We start from the raw sequence: 17,103 nt of genomic DNA, 5'->3' as shown, positions 1-17,103 counted from the left end.
ACCAGATGTTCCAGAAACCAAACGCGGAGTCCCGTTTCACTTCCTATTTCTTTTTTCCTTTTTCTTTTTTTAACGTCTAGAGCGAGAAGAATATCCGACTGTTGCCCTGTGAAAGAGATGCAGTATGTTCAGAAGTGCTGTCTTTTGAAGCTCCTGGGTGAAGCCGAGAGCTGCATCCGCAGAGAACACCAGCGTGTCCGGATCACTCGGGGGAGGGAGGGGGGGAATTTTCCCCAAAAGCCCCAAATCGGTGAAAAAAAGGAAGCTTCAGATGACCGACGTTTCTGAATGTTGTATTTGAGCGCACAAATTAAGATAATTATCCGTGAGGGCCGTCTTTTGTTTGCCCTTCTTCCTCCACCACGTTACTCCATCGTTTTATTCCAACGCTTTTTTCATCGCTTTTCTCTCTCGCTTTCACAACCAATGCGAATTTTTCAGATTTCAAAGCTCCTGCATGTTCAACACAACAGATGCCGCCAAGTGGACATGAGTGGAACTGCAGCTGCTCTGCTGACCTCCAGATTTGTTTGTTTGTTTGTTACCCCTTCATCACGACACAGGGTAACATGAGCGTCTTCATCGGTAGATTACAGAAACAGGACAAAAATCTCCCGCCATAATGCTAATTAGCCATCTTACTGCGTACAGAAGCGCCACTTAAACATGTTTACAAGATCCAAAATGGGATTTTCGTCAGAGGTGGACAGCGTTGGGTCGATTGACCAAATCAATGGAAAAACAATGTAAAAGTAGATAAAGGAAAGAAGCTTCTTTTTGAGTGAGGGGCTCTGTGCTACAACAGTTTTCTACTGTTATATATAGAATCAATAAGTGGGAACCCGCTGAGAAAAACTGTGTTGGGTTTCAAACCACACATACCTAAGGAAGTCAGCAATACCGTTCCTTTATTTTGTGGGGAGTCCTCACTCGTCCAATGGCTCTGGCATGGAGGACACCCCCCACCCCCCACCCCTTGTAACCACAGTGGTAACTTGAGATGGACGTTTCACCAGACATTATATTTCACTTCACATCAAAAGCAGCTCCGTGACGGCGGCCGGGCAGCGACGGTCCAGGAAGAGCCCGCTGCTCTGAGACCGAGCGGCGCGACTCCTGCACCCCCGTGGTCAGGGGGACCCAGGTACGGCGGGGGCCCGTAAAAGTCCGAAAAACAGTACAGAACGACACCTATGGAAACACTGTGTGATCTGCAGTGGGAGGCTACACTGGGAGTGTTTACACAGAAGGGCCGCGCTGTGTCAGAGCAGACGGGGCCACCATCAAAGAGCTTTATGAGCAAATATATTCACACTGCGGAGGCATTTCAGATGTCCCGGCATTAAAGGCCTCCTGTGTTTATCCTTCTCCTGTTTAATGGCTGTAATAAGATTCCTTTTTCGATGATTTCTGCTCTCTCTCAGTGAGTCAGTCCATCCGGAGTCAGACGTGAGCGGCGACTCAGCGCTAAAATGATTTCGCAGACGGGCCCTCTCACTCGCACGCGTGGAATGTGCGTTAAGATGGAGGGCCCAAAAAGTGAGGATCAAGCCCCAGGATCACCCTCTGGTGGAAGGCTGCGGTACTGAAAGGAGCGACGGTGACCACGGACTAGTTTTGGGCCGAGAAACAAAAAATATCAGCTGCAAATAGCGACACCAGAGCAAGACGGGTTCAGTGGAACCAGATTTGTCTCAGTCAATGGTCAATGGCAAGTTAGCTGGCGTCTCCCTATCCAACCCCTTTGGGGGGGTGGGGGTGGGGGTGGGGGTGGGGTTCGGGTCTGTCCATGCAGGCAGGAGCAGATCGGCTTCCGATCACATCGTCTCGATGCGTCAGCGCCGCTTTTTCAAGCTAACGTGCTCCCATGTAAAGCCCCGTTTTGGTTGGACCAACGCAATGATTCGGTTTGATTGTGGTTTAATCCCAACATTCTGCACGACTTCAGGAATGAACCGCACAACTTACAGTGAAGGAAATTCCCTCACACTCCACCAAGACGGCCGCATCCGTGCCGAATGTGTGTGTGATTACGTTAAGCTCACACGGTGCTCCAGGATCTTCCCAAAGTTCTCGATCCGTATTCGGATGGATTTCACTCCGTTTCTCTGAAACATTCAGCGAGTTTCAGGCCAAATTCAACAAAACAATTCAAAAGGATTCAAAACCAAATTCCTCAAGCTCTTGCTCAACAGAGCAGCGCCGCTAAAGATTCAGGAAGGGAATGAAAATAAACAGTGAAAGAGCGTCCATTCGCTGACGGGAGCTCCAGGGAGGACTGAATCATCTTTGATTCCACACCAGGTAAAATCATCAGTCTCAGGAGGAAGCGGCGCCTCTTTGTTAGTGATTAAGTTAAGTTAAGTTAGTGATGGACCTTCGTGTCTTACATCATACATACAGGTGATGCAGATCCACCATCAACCTCTAGACGAGTCATTTCAATGGTTATTGATCAAAACCCACATTGACTCTGGTGCTCCTGGGCGTCTAGACAGAGTCTAACCAGACAACAATCGGCAGAAAGAAAGAAAGAAAGAAAGAAGGTATTCTTCCCGTCCTCGTCTTCGGCTCTGTGTAGTTTGGCTGCTGAGGGGCTTCGGGCTGAACACGGAGGGACCCTCGGAGGGCTCTGGTCTATACCTTGCCTCAGGTCCTTCACATATCCTGGCGCCCTCTTACAAACCATAAAAAGATTCTTTTGGTCCTGGACCTGTTTTCCAACATATTCTCCAAACCCATAAAGAGGGTTTTGCTTTTCATTTATTTTATTTGAAGAACTTTGAAATGCAAATGTTTGTTTCCTCCACCATTAAAAAAAAGAAGAAAATCGAAGTAAAGTGTGCCTTTAAACCCAAATTTGATGTGAAATATGAATTCTGGCCACTTGACATCATCCCCAACATAAACAGGCCGGTGCCCAGTGCCAGTGTTTTTGTGCGGTGAGGTGAGTGTACCTTGGCAGGCTGATGCTCGGCCCCTCTTGGTGGACTTGGTGGCCCCCGAGGCCCGTGGCAGGCTGACATCTTCACACTGCCTGTTTTTTCATGTCAAGGCAAAAGCCTGGAACCATAAAAACCACCGTGGCGAAGCACGGGCGAGGACGTGTTGATGTTTGTTGGATCCCAATTTAGGCGCGGCCTTTTCTGAGCTGTTGGAGTGCACGTTCGCTAACCTCTCCCCCCAAAAAATCCAATGAAAGATAATGAACTCCCCTAAACATTCTCTCGGGATTTTAATAATCCTTGACGCATTTTCACTGAAATGGCCCAAACACTTAGAGCCGCTACCTCGTCTCGTCCAAGGATGCAGACGGGAGATGAATGCCGCTCACAAACGGCAAACGTCTGAAAAAAGAGCGCTGGAGAGCGTGAGCGCCTGCAAGGCCGGGTTCAAGCACCGTGGTAACACGTGTCGTGTTGTGATACTTGGGATTCAAATCAAGACAGGCGGCCGCTGCCTCTCTGGTTGGTGTGTTCCTGTGCGTGGTGCTGGATGCTACGGACGAGAGGAGAAGCGGCGTCTGCTAGGCTACTGCTCCCATCCTGCTCGGGGTTTAGGAGAGTCTCAGGGCCGATCCTACACTGAAGCAGGGACTCGGTTAGGCCCAGTAAAAAAGTTCCTATAAATGGCCGTTGGGGCAGGTTCCTGCGGTGGAGACACGCACCAATGACCCTGGCCCCATAAAGTTAGATAGAGGAACTTCATACCGGACTTATGCGTCAGCCAGTTTTTTGATTTTCCAGAAATTTTAACTGCAGTGGAAATGCAAACCACACAGTTCCTCAGAAACTTTTTTTTTACCCAGGTAAATAAATTCCTGGCAATAAAAGATGGAAATAAAGGGGCTAAAAAGATCCCCACGTCCATATATAACATATATAAACACCTATAAGTACCAGTGCAGTATAGGGTACAGGAACATGGGTAAATACAGCATATTCAGTAATATGAGGTCCAATGAAACAGACTAAATAAACTCCTGAGAGGAGAAATGAGCCAGTTACATTTCTCATGTCACATTAAATAGTTCAAACGTGCTCAGAGTCCACTTACAGCGCAGGTGGCGATGCTAAACGCAGCGTGTCAAGGTCGGGGCGTGACAGCTATTCCACTATAAAGTGCTCGGTGGGAGAAACCCAGAGTGGCGCGGCCAACTTGAGCGGCCGTGACGGATGACGGCGTGTGAGAGGACGAGTCCTCGGGTCAGAATTAAACCGCTGTGACGCGCTGGGAAAGAGCGAGGGATGATTAATTACAGGACAGCCATGAAACGGAAAACCAGGGCGAGAAAAGCTGATTCTTCGTCTCTTATAGTGGAACAGTGTTTGTGTTGCCCGCGGGCCTCTCCTACACCTGGCATTAAGACGGGTTTTCACGTAATCCGAGCGCTTCGCCACATGAAGGCACTCGTGTGAATGTGCGAGCGCCGCCAAGCTGTCTCGGATGGTGGCCGAGGATGCGCCGCCGATCACGCCGCGCCAGCGCGGATGGAAACGCGTTTTCATCCTGGCGGCACTTAAATATCGCTAATTGCTAATTAGTTCTGGAGCTGAAGAGTGTTTCCAACGACGACTTTTTCACAAGGTTTAACAAGAGCCACCGTGTTTTTGACACTTCATGGTCCATGTTAAACATTAAGGTTTATACCGCAGGAGGCGTTTTAACACCGGGGCGCCATATTGTACCACCCTTGTTCGCTCAACATCTTGCACCAATATACAAATAAATAAATATATCCCATGTTGTAACACAACACACCTGTCTGTCCATCTGCAGGACAGCACGCACTGTCAGATCGCATGCAGCGACGGCGAGCGCGCCAGGCTGTGTGATGCCGCCGAACAGGCAGCAGGTACGCGTTAGCTAACGGGTGCTGGAATAAAAGCAGGCCGAGGTTGCGTTCGGGAGCAGCGGGGCTGTTTTGACTAAGCCGTCTCAGCGAGGGCCGGTCATGGAGACTCCCAGCATTTGTTAAAGATTAGCGGCCTAGCCCCGCTGTACTCACATCAGGTCACGCAGAGTGCACGGCTCGGACCGAGGCCACTTCCACCCTATCGCGCTCCCATCTGCGGCCCTCGCACCGCACATCAACCGGAGCGGGGACATGAGACGTGGCGAATAATGTGATTAAAGGCGGAGTCGGGGGGGGGGGGTTAGGGTTAGGGTTAGGGTTAGGGGGGGCTGTTTGGACAGAAGTCAGGCCCTGGTGGGGACTTTGACAGACACTCACTGAGGTCATGCACAGTTTGGCTTGTGGCATTTAGACTGTAACAAACACATTATGGCTCTTTCTTATCTCGTATATAAATATTCTGCGGGTTTGTGGTCCGACCGTAGCCGCTGCGTCCCGAGCTGGACGGGCCCCGCAGCATGGGAGCGCAGCGTCAGATGTGAACGCACAATCTCGATGCTGAATGAAGGACCGACAATGAAACACATGCTCTCAGTGTATCATTAGCCAGAAATGAGATGAAAACCAACTGTGCAGGAACAATAAAATAAGTTGTTGAGCGAGAAGGGCGCAGATAAATCCTGCAAAGCATTTTCCAATTGGCTGCGATTCGCCTCCGCCGGGCCAACTGCTCAGCACCTGGCTGTCGTGGATCTAATTCATTTGAACTCTCCAGCACATGCCTGCTGGATCACTGTCGATATGAGCCGAAAGCGTCCGATTAGCTGTGATGTACTGCGAAGTGGCGTTCTGTGGTCAGAATTAATAAAAGGAGATTAGAGAGCGGCAATTACTCCACTTTTTTTTTAAACTTCCTGAGATGCTTTAGCAGCTCGTCTTCACTGTATATTTTCTTAGCACGGAGATACGGCTCAGCTCACAGCTGCTCAGATTCTGGCTCCGCATTACATCACCAATGTGAGATGGCAGAGGCCCTGACTTCACTTTCAAAGCATTGTGAGGAAGTGATGACACATCAACCTTTTTTTCTGTGTGCAACAGCAAGCCGGGAAAAGTAGGTCCTGCTAAAATGCTAGCGCTTCCACTGGTTCCTATTAGGACCTTTGGCTCCTCTTTCAGCTGAAATGGAGAAAGCTTTCGGTGGCGAGGTAAAGTGTCTCGCATAAATGTGTGTGTAGACATGCACAAAAGCAAATCAGCATATGTAAATACAGACATGTGCAGCTGTCCTGACGCATTAAATGATTAATGCTATGGATGTGTGCATAAACCACAACATTGGAGTCCAACCAGCTGCGAGCTCATTTCAGAGGTAGTTGAAATAACTCATGAGTAAATAGTGACTCGCTAAGTGACTAAAATATTTCTACATGTGAAAATAAGCTTTGGGAAATGCTGCAGTCAGTGAGGGAATTCAAAGTTCAAGTTCAACCATGCTGATATTGTACCTAAACTAGCCTCAGCCTACAGGGGTGAACTGTTCTGGGTCACATTAACGGCTCGGTTTGTTATGGTGCATGTGGTCGTTTTTGAAGGACATGTTTAGAAATGCTTAATCCTCTCTCTCTCACACACACACACACACACACACGCACACACACACAGACACACACTCATTCAAAACAGTCTAACTGCCAACAACAAGCTCCATCAGAAACTTTCAGTGTCCAACATGATGTTTTTGTTAAGCAGCGTGTTCTAACAGTGGACTTCTGGGGAATGTTGAGCATGTTAATGAAGAGTGCATACTGAGCCCGGTACTCTCTGTAACATGGATCCATTTAACACAATTACTGAACGGCTCGTACCAGTTCTAATGGAGAAGAGAGGTCTAATCCTGGCAGCAGCGAAGCAGAGAGGCTGCTGAACTGGCCCTTCGGGAAGGGGGGGAAATGCTGTTTAATGGTTCAGGATTAGGGGGGAACGGTGTAAAATCCAAAGCGCATGCCTTCCTTTAAACAAGGTTTGATGTGGAGGAAAGAGCAGACGGACGTCGCTGAGCGCTCCTGGATGAGACACTGGTTCAGTCCCAGAGAGTAAAATCAAGTCGACGTCCCTGAGATGAAGCAACCGGCACCGGCTCGGATTCCTTCAGCTCAGAACCATGATTAAAGATAAACGACAGACAGAGCCGGGGCACCACTGCAAAGTTATACCATCAGGTCTGTAAACAGCCGAGTCAGGGCTAGCGCAAACAGTCGTTAGCACATAGGGGATCAAGCGCTACCAAACTTAATAATCCAGATGTTTAAAAATGTTTCGGTCAGCCCCAAACCTGCAGCTAGAGCTGGGGAACTGCTCACAAAATACAGGTGAGCTGACATAACGGTCCAACTTTAGCGCTAACGGGGCGTGAGAAATTCCTCCCGAACAAAACGCACCCATTAAAAAAGCCTTTGGTGGAATAAAAAAACCAAAACTACGTTCGTTTCATTGCGGGTTCTCACACGGACGAGGTTCCCACACCAAACCACCTTCTCATCATGGGAAATTGCATCTTCTTATCTAGCGCTTTATCTTCATGCTCTGATATTAGTCCACCGCGAGGTATCCTTCCCTTTCAAATATAATTGTCTGTAAAGAGGCTGTAAAAACAACCCTGAGCATTTCAGATCACAGTGCTGGCACCGAGCCTCTAAACTTTATTAACATCCAGAGTCGGGCCTGGCCAGCCTCCCAGCCCTCTGCGACTCCCATTCTTGAACCTTGCTTTGCCCCTAAATCCCCCACTTCCTCTCATCACGTGACCCCTCAGTTGTCCAGATCTTTCTCAGCTCAACGCTGCTCAACCTTCGCCGCCACGCTAGCAGCACATTAGCACGGTGATGGATTCCAACAGCACGATAATTCGGAGGACACGGCAGAAGCCGAAGAGGCCAAGAGAAAGAGCTTTTCAGACCCGAGAAACTGGTGGAAATGCGACTGATATTGACTGTGAGTAATCAGACTTGGCTGTGATGACTCAGCATGAATAGTTCTTCCTGTAAGTAAGCTCCATTCTGTCACTCCTCTGTGCTCTTTATTAGTCCTGGAGACTGGAGTCAATTTCACATGACTGGAGAATTCTTCCAGAGTGCTGGCCTTCCATTAACAAGCTCTAATAAAGTATATAAACTGCACTATTAGACTTTATAATGTCTTTCATAGTCCTCTGGGGCAGCGCCAGCCAATGGTGCGGGGAGCTGCCTGGGTTCTGCCCTGTGGCAGCTTCCTGGCAGAGCGGGAGAAGGAGCGGGAGCTGGGCTCAAACCCCAGCGTTTGGCTGCTTTCTTCTGCGCGCTAATGAAGGTATTAAAAACCGACCCACTTCGCATCATGTTTGCCCGTTTTGTTTTTGACCACTTGCTTGAAGCCAACGTTTGATTGGCTGATTAATCACCGACGCGGCCAAGCTCGTGAAAGGACGGGCCTGTTCCGGGCGCCGCTCGAGCACGCTCAGAACGAGCGCTCGGACGGGGTTTAGCAAACGCAGTTGAATCCGACAAATTGCCGATTCAGCAGTAACAAATCGGACGAGAGCAGAGTCGCTGTCCAGGACAAACTGCTGGAGCCGAGACGGCGTTCTCACAGCTTATTTAGGGAGGCTGTTGAAGGCCTAATCTAAGATCTCTCTTTTCTCTCTCCAGCTGTGAGGGTCCAGTCTGCTCTCGGACCCCACCTGGCAAAGGCCGGCGCGGCGGCCGACGGCCCTCTCAGCTGCAGCGGGATTTTTCTTTGATGAAACACGGCAGCGTCCAGCCAAGAACAGCAAGTGGCGCAGCCGAGATGTAAATCGAAAACCACCCGAGCGCTCAGTCGGAGATCTGCAGGCAGGACCTGAGTAGTACACGTGGTCGTCCGTGTCGCGTCTGGTGGAGAAGAAGAAGAGTCCTGATGGGATTATCGATAAACCAGCTCCGGCCTCACGGCTGAAAAGCTGCACCCGGTTCCTGGAGCGTTCCTCTCCTGATCCAGGCTAAAAATACATTTTTATGACACATGTGAGCCAACTCTGCAGTTTGGTTTTCTTTTCACCAGATGAAACCGAGGCCCGGAGCACGCTCCCCCTCGCGATTCCAGAGATTTCGACACTTACTCAATCGAGATCGTGTTCTCTTTTTTTCTTCCCTTTTTCTTTCCCCTTCTCGCTGCGCGCCTGGACTTTGCTGTTTTGGCAGAAACGGACCCGGAATGCTTTTGGTTTCGGAGAAATGCTGCAAGAATACCACACTGGTCACATCAGAATGGCAGATTTGAACCTGACTGACGCTGCACTCGGAGGACGGAGGGATGGAACCGAGGCGGCGCAGCTAAAATTAAACGATTGTTTGTGGCCGCGCGCGCGGCTCGGTCGATTTCGCAATCTCAGACGGGGACTAATCGGAAGCAGAGACGCTCAAGGCCTCCCATGAACCTCCCCCTCCGTCTCCCGGCCGTCTTGTGCCACTTATCTCCTGTTTCCAGGCGCGTCATGCGCAGATGTCAGACCAGGGGTGTTCTCGTGGCGGTGACTCAGGAAGAGCAGTCATTCCATTCGGTGTTCCAGTCGTCCTCAGACCTTTTTTTACGGGAATACCGTTGCAGAATCATCCCTGGGCTTGGTGAATCAGTGGAACATGCTGCAAACATTACACCCGGCAACACCATTCCCAAGCACATTGGGCCATAACTCACCGCTGAGCTCATACAAAGACGCACGGATTCTTTTTTTGGGGCCCTGTGGGAACGTCCCGGCTCCTGAGAAAAGGCCTTAACAGCCAGGAGCAGCTCGGCAGGTGAAGATCTGACGGCTGCCTGGGAAGCGCCGCAGGTCGCCGACCAAACGCTCCAGCTTTAGCGCAAAATGCTAATTAAAGTTCAGAAAGAGGTCAGATCTCTTTTATCAGTATTGACAGGAGAAAAAAAAGTTTCCTCGGGAGTGGGGGTGGGGCCGGGGGGGTGGGGGGGTAAGTCTTTCACAACATCTGGGAGGAATAGCAGCTATAAACCTGACTCACCGCTAAAACCCTTTTTTTTTTTTTTGACGTATCAGCAGGCGGTGATGTCAAGATACTTCAGCCACGTTTCAGGAAAAAAAAAAGAGAAAGATGCTAACGCGAGCGCGCTAACACAGAGCTGCAGCGTTAAAACGGAACCCACTGGTTTTAATGGGAGACCATAAAGCCCCCGATTTAAACTGCGCTTTAATTCGCTGAACAAATATTAGCCATTGCATCACCTGTTAAATCATTTCCACGGCAGTATTTCCTAATGATCTGGGATCTGGAAACACATCTGTGGGCTCTCCCACATTCAGCAGCAATTAAAGCTCTTAAGGCTCTTCGCTGGTTGCACAAACTTTCCAGGTTCGGCAGAGTGGGCGTTAGAACGTCAGCAAAAAAAGGTGCTGGGATGTGGCGAAGGCCGGAAATGTACCAATCATCGCAATTTTAAACCAATCGAAGCTACAAATATTAAAATAGAGTAAAAAAACAAAAACGATGATCAGCTGTAGCCAAAATGCAAAGGTGAATTTGGGAAAATCTCTCCAGAAACCGCTGATAAGGCACTTTATTACTCCGCTTACAGCTCCTCTAATGGGACAGAGAATAGTAATTTCATCAACCGACGTAATTAAGTGGGGAATTATGGAGCTGGTGACAGCATGACTTTGTTCAGGTGCAGCGGAGCCTCGGATTAAACGGTCGCGAGGCTCTGGAGGCGGCCAACGCTCTCAGCGGGGATCAAATGCTCCCCTGTTTCTGAAAACAGTCTGATTATCACCTCACAGCCTCGTTCTCCAAACACTGCTGGGGAAAACACGGGAAATCCAGCCAGGACAGAGTGAAGTAAGCGGCTCCGTGTGTTGAACACCGGTACACCAGTGTACCAGTGGGGGGGTGGGGGTCAGAGTAAGCCTCACCCTGGAGCGACAGGGTAAAGCTGGGGAGCAGAGCGGAGAGTTTCCAGGTATTTTTATTCTCCTTCCAAGTTGCTGCAGATCAAATCTGGACGTGTGAGTGTCCCACTGCAGCGCTGAGGTTGCACCACCTCAACTCCATGACTCCCTTTTATTCATCCGCGCATCACTCCAAACATGCTGACAGAAAAATGAGCGTCCACTGAGGCTCTGGCACGTTGGGAAGGGATTCCCAGCACCTGGTGTGTCACACACACATCCCGTCGAAGTGCGTCCCTGCCAGGAAGAGCTGAAGCTGCAGCTCTCTCCAGCGTCTGCTCACATTCGGGACCGATTCATCAACCAGATTCTGCAGAGAAGCGGTTCGAAGAACACGTCTGAAGGTCCCAGGTCACCTCCCCTCACACCGTCAGTGTATCAGGGTAAATACAGCCCATATTTCAAGATTTTATTCCAGCATAAATCTGGAATATTGGAGGGAATATTCTATTAAAGCTCCAGCTCTGTCCCCAAATGGGGGCTGTAACCTCATCACGATACAAAGACTGATGAGAGCTGGGATCACTTTCATATTCTGACGCTCCCCAGAAGAGACTAAAACACACACATACGCATCCTTGTACTTCTGTCCTTATGGGGACGTTGCCAGACTGAACACATTCCCTAGCTCCTTACTCTGACCGTGACCACCGGCCCCCTAACCTAACCTAACCTGGACCCAAGCAACTAACCTCGAAACCACGTCTGAACCCTCAAACAGCCCTTTGAAGTTGGGAAAATGTCCTCACTTTGCTAGTAGAATTTATTTTGGAGCTCAGTATGTAGCAAGATCAAGAACACACACACAAACAAACAAACACACACACATACACACACACACACACGTGCTGGCTACAGTCCGTTAGGACAGGATAAGAAATAGAACCGAAGTGATTTAAAAAAATAAAAATAAAAAAGCCAGTCCAAAATACTAAAAGACATTTAATGAGATAATTATCATTTGTAATAAATTTCGTTGCTGCTCTCCAAATAGAAGACAACCCTACCCCCCCAAGCCCCCCCCCTCTCATGCTGGATTTATTAAAGCTGTCCCCAAAGTGCCTCCGGAGTCAAAAGCCAACAATATGAATCTGCAAGTCATAATCCACAAACACATGTTGCGCTCCCCTCGCTCTTTACGGGAAGCCAAGTCAGAGCCGTCGCACAGACAATGAGACGATTCATTCCGGTCGGAGATGATGGAGATGGAGGGTCTGAGGGCACAAACTGCGCTCCAAGACTCCGAGCGGCTCGGGCGCCTTCCGCGGACATGTGGTTCGCGTTTAGCACAGCAGAAACAATAATCAAACCCGCTGATCCTCTTCTTGCTGAGGATGATTGCTAATATAAAAGTCTGGTCCGTCTAATCATAATTTAGGACGGGGGCTGTAATTACCCCCCACCGCACAACAACACTCTGTCTAAACAGGATGGAGCCGAGTCTGTTTCCACTCACGCCAGCTGATATGAAATGGGATTTTTACAGCACATTTGCTTTGTGGTTATAATTCCCTTAAATAGGAAAAAAAAAATCGTTATTCAAAAAAAATTCCTTTACCCATTTGTCATCCGAAGGCGTCTTTTTAACCCGAACAACCCAGCAGAACAACCCTCCCCCGTGGAGAAAAGCTGCTGCCCCACGTTGGAGTTTATTCCAGATATGGCGCGTTTCTTTCCCATGACTTCTCAGAGTCGATCTGATCGTGAGCTGGCTGATAATAACTCTGCTATTAATTATTGATTACAGATTTAAACGGGCCGCCTGTGTCAGAGAGATGCTCGGAAACGACCTCACGCTGCATCATTTGTAAACGATCAATCTAAAGCTCTAATTTGGCCGCTTCGCAGCTTCCGTTGCACCGCAGTTACACCTCTGGGGGGGTTCGCGTCAGTAAGAATATTTTAGCTTAATGCTGATCCACTTTTTTACCAAGAGAATGAGTCCGATCTGGATTCACCCACCTTGCGCCGGCGTCAGAGGGAGACACGGCCGCACAGCTTTGGCGGACAGATGCGACTTTTCCTCCGCCTCTGCGAACCTCTTCGGGCTGCCGCAGCTCATGTGCGCCGCCGCGGCCGCGGCGTCAGCGGAGCTCCGGTAAATCTGAGATCCAAAGCCGGCGCGCCTGCCGCGGATGTCCGCCTTGCCGCCGTACACCGACAGCGACAGACCGCTGAAGTCGGCGAAAGTCGGGTTGTGACAGTGGCTGACCATCCCGACCGGCGCTGGGGGCTTGTGCATCGGTCACTCGGCTCGTCCCGCAGCGGCTGGTCGCATTACCTGAGCGCGCACAGAGGAAACAAGAGGTCAATCACTGCAAACTGCGGCCGCAGCATGGCTGAGGTGTCCGCGCTAGAGACTGGTTTTACTGGGACCTGGTTAACGCCTCCTGGTCCTGCGAGCTGCAGAAAAAGAGCCGATCAGCATGATTGTGGAAGTGAGGGGAGCGCGTCATCAGCGAGAGCATCCTCCAGCAGGGACAGCATCCTCCCTCTCCCTCTCCCTCCGGCTCTCTCTTCCTCTCTGTCTCTCCCTCTTCTTCTCTCTCTCTCTCTGAAGATGGGAGGTTTGGAGAGACCGTGATGGTGGCTTGAAATGATGCAATTTAAAGGGTTTAGAAAGTTATTCTGTTATATTTAACTTGGCTCTAGAAAGACGCGCAAAGACTGTTAAATTTGTTCACATCCCCCTGAATCTTCCTACAAATCAAGAGCATCTGTGATAATTATTCTCGGCTACAGTTTTTGTTTTTAGGTCCACGTGGCTTAAACAAGCATTTATAAGTAAATGTTTAAAGGTTGTTCATACGTTTCTTTAAAAAAATGTTCCTTCTATTAATTCAACGCAATTTTGTTATGGGGGCTTAGGTGCTGGTCTGTAGCGCCATCTAGCGTTGACAGGGCTGAATGAAGACCTGGAGAAACTGTTGCTTCTGTTATTGTTATTGAGATGGTTGCGGTGCGTTCAGGGACACTTATGAAAGAACACCCTGATACTGTAATAAAGAATTTTCCTTTGATGTCCACCTGGGATGGGAACTATTAAAAGTAGTTAGATATTATGGTTATAGCATGACAAGAAAATATATACGCGTGTCTCTGCTATTCACGCGTTAGGCTAGCAAGATTTTTTGTTTCAAACGTCTTCAAATGATTTCAGCGTAACGTCATTGACTTTCTTACCTTTTCCAACAACCAGGCTCTCGATGAGTGGATGTAAATTCCGAGCCCCGGCGGAGGCCGTGAAGGCAGCCCTTATCGGCCAGGGACGCTAAAAGGCGTCGGCGTTGTTCTCCGGAACTCAGACGCCGTTTGTCCGCAAACATGTTGCTGCAAAAGCTGGCCATGTACCTGTCGACGGCGGGCCTCTTCTGCTTCATGATTACTCTCAACGTCGTTCTGTGGATCTTAAACATCGTTGCACCCGCCCTCGCCAAGAAAATAACCCTCAAAATGGGTGAAAAGGCGACGATGACCCAGAACCCCCTGTTCAAGTACGAAGACTGGGGTCTGACGTTCGCGTCCACGGCTTTAGTGAAAACCGCATCTCGTCACATGTGGTTGTCCCTGGGACAGGAGGCTTTCGCGGGGCTGGAAGCCCCGGACTCACCTGTGGTGACCATGGAGCGGAAGAGATCGTCCATCGGAGAGTTCATGAAAGGTGCGTCTGGGCGCGGATCTGGCGCGTCTGGCTGATTTACGCTGCGCTCACGCTGTTGTCGTCCGCAGCAAACAGGCCGCTGGTGCTGAACTTCGGGAGCTGCACCTGACCCCCGTTTATGTTCAAACTTGAGGAGTTCAAGCAACTCGTCAGGGATTTCAGCGATGTCGCAGATTTTCTGGTGGTTTACATCGCAGAGGCGCATTCGACAGGTCAGTCGCACCTCCGGGGGGGGGGGGGGTCACATTTACCATCAATTTAATGTAAAACAGGGTTTTCAGAAGGGCCAGAGACAGTTTACGTGCTAAATCAGGGCATTTAACCTCTGTCCCACTCTAACCAGGTAATTCAACCTCTCTGTCCTGCCATAAACAATCCAGTTGCACTCTGTCCCAATTTAACTAGACAGGTTATCCCCTGGCCCACTCTAACCAGTTGATTTAACCTCCGTCCCACTATATCTAGTCTGTTTGTCCTTTCTCGCCCAGTATAACCATTAACATTGTCTCCAAGTATTTTCTCCCATCACATTTGACTAACATCTCAGGTGTTGGTGCTGCGTTCAGGCTCTGTCCAGTAAACTCCACTCTGCTCTGCCTCAGACGGCTGGGCCTTTAAGAACAACATTGACATCAACCAGCACCGGAACCTGGAGGACAGGCTGTCCGCAGCCCAGATCCTGGTTCAGAAGGACCCCCTGTGTCCAGTGGTGGTGGACGACATGAACAACAGCTGCGCCATCAAGTACGGCGCCCTGCCGGAGCGGCTGTACGTGCTGCAGGCCGGTAAAGTCCTTTACAAGGTGAGACGTGACGTCATGTGATCAGGCCAGTAAAACCTGTTGCACTTATAAAGGCGTGAGGCTCACGTCTGGAGGCTGGTAGCATGAGAGCGAGCTGTGGCAGACGTTCCAGCCCCCCCCCCCGGGTTCGTGACCCCATCTGATGCAAAACAGCCGCCTCTCCTTTGTTACGTGTGCGTTTGACTTTGGTCTGTATCGAATGAACTTGTTTTGATCAGCTGCTCTTTTTTATTTTTCCCCCCAGGGAGCAGTGGGGCCGTGGGGTTACGACCCACAGGCGGTGCGCTCCTACCTGGAGAAGATGAAATAGGAACCAGGAAATAAACACGTCCCAACTATAACAGATCTTATCAAACGGCACCGTTCACATTAGCAGCCCTCCAAAGTTCACTTGATAGTTCAGCTAAAACAGGATGCGCAAGTTCACTCCACCGAAACTTGTGTTCTCACCTGACTCGAAGTTCGTTTGTTTCTTGCAAACATGAACCCATATCGACCAGGAAACGGACCCCCACCAGGATTTCTTTCTTCTTTTTTTTTTAAACCCACATATGCAGTCATCCACTGTCCTGTTCAAGATTTATATCAAACCACATCCACAGGTACCGGTAATTATCTGACGTCGCGTCAAAAATCAGGACCGATACAGTAAATCTACCCTCTGAAAGCGTCCCCGCGCTTGGCTCCGCCCACCAGTGTTTCGTGGTGACGGCTGCAGAGTAAACCGCTGGCTTCTGCAGCCTGATGAGCTGAAACGCAGAGACGGAGGTCAGGTTCTGCTGGAGGGAACTAAAGTTTTCAGAAAAGGTGTTTAAAAAAGAAAAAAAGGATTCACAGTCAGTCACATGACCTGGCTGACTGCCCTTCCCTGCCGAGACCTGCATCAAGGTGGAAGAAAGACACCAAAACATCAGTTTTTGAAACCAAATCTGAATGAAATTTCTCATTTTCTGCCTGTTTTGCTGCATAATTCAGCTTATTCTGCTGCTTGACAGCAGTGTTTCGGGATTCCAGGCCTGGCTCGACGGATCCCATAACATACGACCAAAACCATCACTGTCCAACACAGCGGCAGGGTCAAATGCATTCTGGGTAATCTTCCAAGAGGCTGCTTTTACATGACGTTTACAGTGTAAACCTCTGGTAGCTGTAACCCGATCAAAGAAGACTTTAAAGTAGATCCTCTGCCAGTCCCTCAGGAGCCCTCGCCTGCTGTAATGTGTGTTCAGCATCGTATCCAACCTGCAGCTTGGCCCTTTGATGTCACACTGCCTTTTTAATTTGATGTTTGATTAAAGAAAGTAACCGACTTTTGCATCACTTTCTTATTTTACATCCTGCATCCTGCACGTAACAGCATTGTGGTCTTGGAGCCATTCTTCCCAGCATGCAGGAAAAAACAAAACTCTCGTTTCCTGCAGCTTTAGCGTTCACACACACACACAAACGTGCACGGACAGGCCCCCGCTTCATGTGAACGGCGCTGCTGTTTGCTGTCTTGTCTGGAAGCGATAAAGGTGTCGTACGGTATGAAGGGTCACAGGGTTCGCCCCAACAAACCCACCTTGGCTCATGCTTACACGTGTGTTGCACAGCCCAAAATTCCGGGTTTGATTGGAGTTAATGCCCAACTTTCTCTTTCAGTAATGATCCCATGTGGCTTCTTAACACCAGTTGAGGCAGATTTGAGTTTGCTAATGTTTTTGATGAACAAAAAAGGTCAGCGTTGAAGGCACCCCCCCCACAGAATTCCAGTGATTGTTTAATTGTTGCACTTCCTGTGCTCATCCAGCAGCAGCTGCTCCTCA

General features: G+C 49.5%; 2 protein-coding genes across 4 annotated transcripts in view; one reads left to right on the top strand and one right to left on the bottom strand.

Annotated features, from left to right (window-relative positions):
• The window catches only part of LOC130529225 (zinc finger protein GLIS1), a 53,946-nt gene extending 40,522 nt beyond the window's left edge, over positions 1–13,424 (bottom strand). For 2 of the 3 annotated variants that reach the window (XR_008951516.1, XM_057039224.1), the window contains exons 1-2: positions 13,209–13,424; positions 12,795–13,113 (exon numbers count right to left, since the gene is read on the bottom strand). Coding sequence is in view for 1 of the 3 variants with exons in the window: in XM_057039224.1 (XP_056895204.1) it covers positions 12,795–13,074 (280 nt within the window). In the remaining 2 variants the exon portion in view is untranslated. Of the gene's footprint in view, positions 1–8,573; positions 8,764–12,794; positions 13,114–13,208 lie in introns of all 3 variants that reach the window. The other variant, XM_057039225.1, reaches the window with a different exon arrangement.
• Positions 13,425–14,096: 672 nt separating this feature from the next.
• dio1 (iodothyronine deiodinase 1) lies at positions 14,097–16,605 on the top strand. The gene is made up of 4 exons (XM_057039243.1): positions 14,097–14,493; positions 14,562–14,705; positions 15,096–15,295; positions 15,540–16,605. Exons 1-4 carry the CDS (start codon positions 14,157–14,159, stop codon positions 15,603–15,605), a joined length of 747 nt encoding a protein of 248 aa, XP_056895223.1. The 5' UTR covers positions 14,097–14,156; the 3' UTR covers positions 15,606–16,605.
• Positions 16,606–17,103: the final 498 nt, after the last annotated feature.

This window comes from Takifugu flavidus, chromosome 7, assembly GCF_003711565.1.
Source record: "Takifugu flavidus isolate HTHZ2018 chromosome 7, ASM371156v2, whole genome shotgun sequence".
NCBI lineage: Eukaryota > Metazoa > Chordata > Actinopteri > Tetraodontiformes > Tetraodontidae > Takifugu > Takifugu flavidus.
The sequence above is the reverse complement of the archived record's forward strand: the minus strand, read 5'-3'. Positions and strand labels throughout refer to the sequence as shown.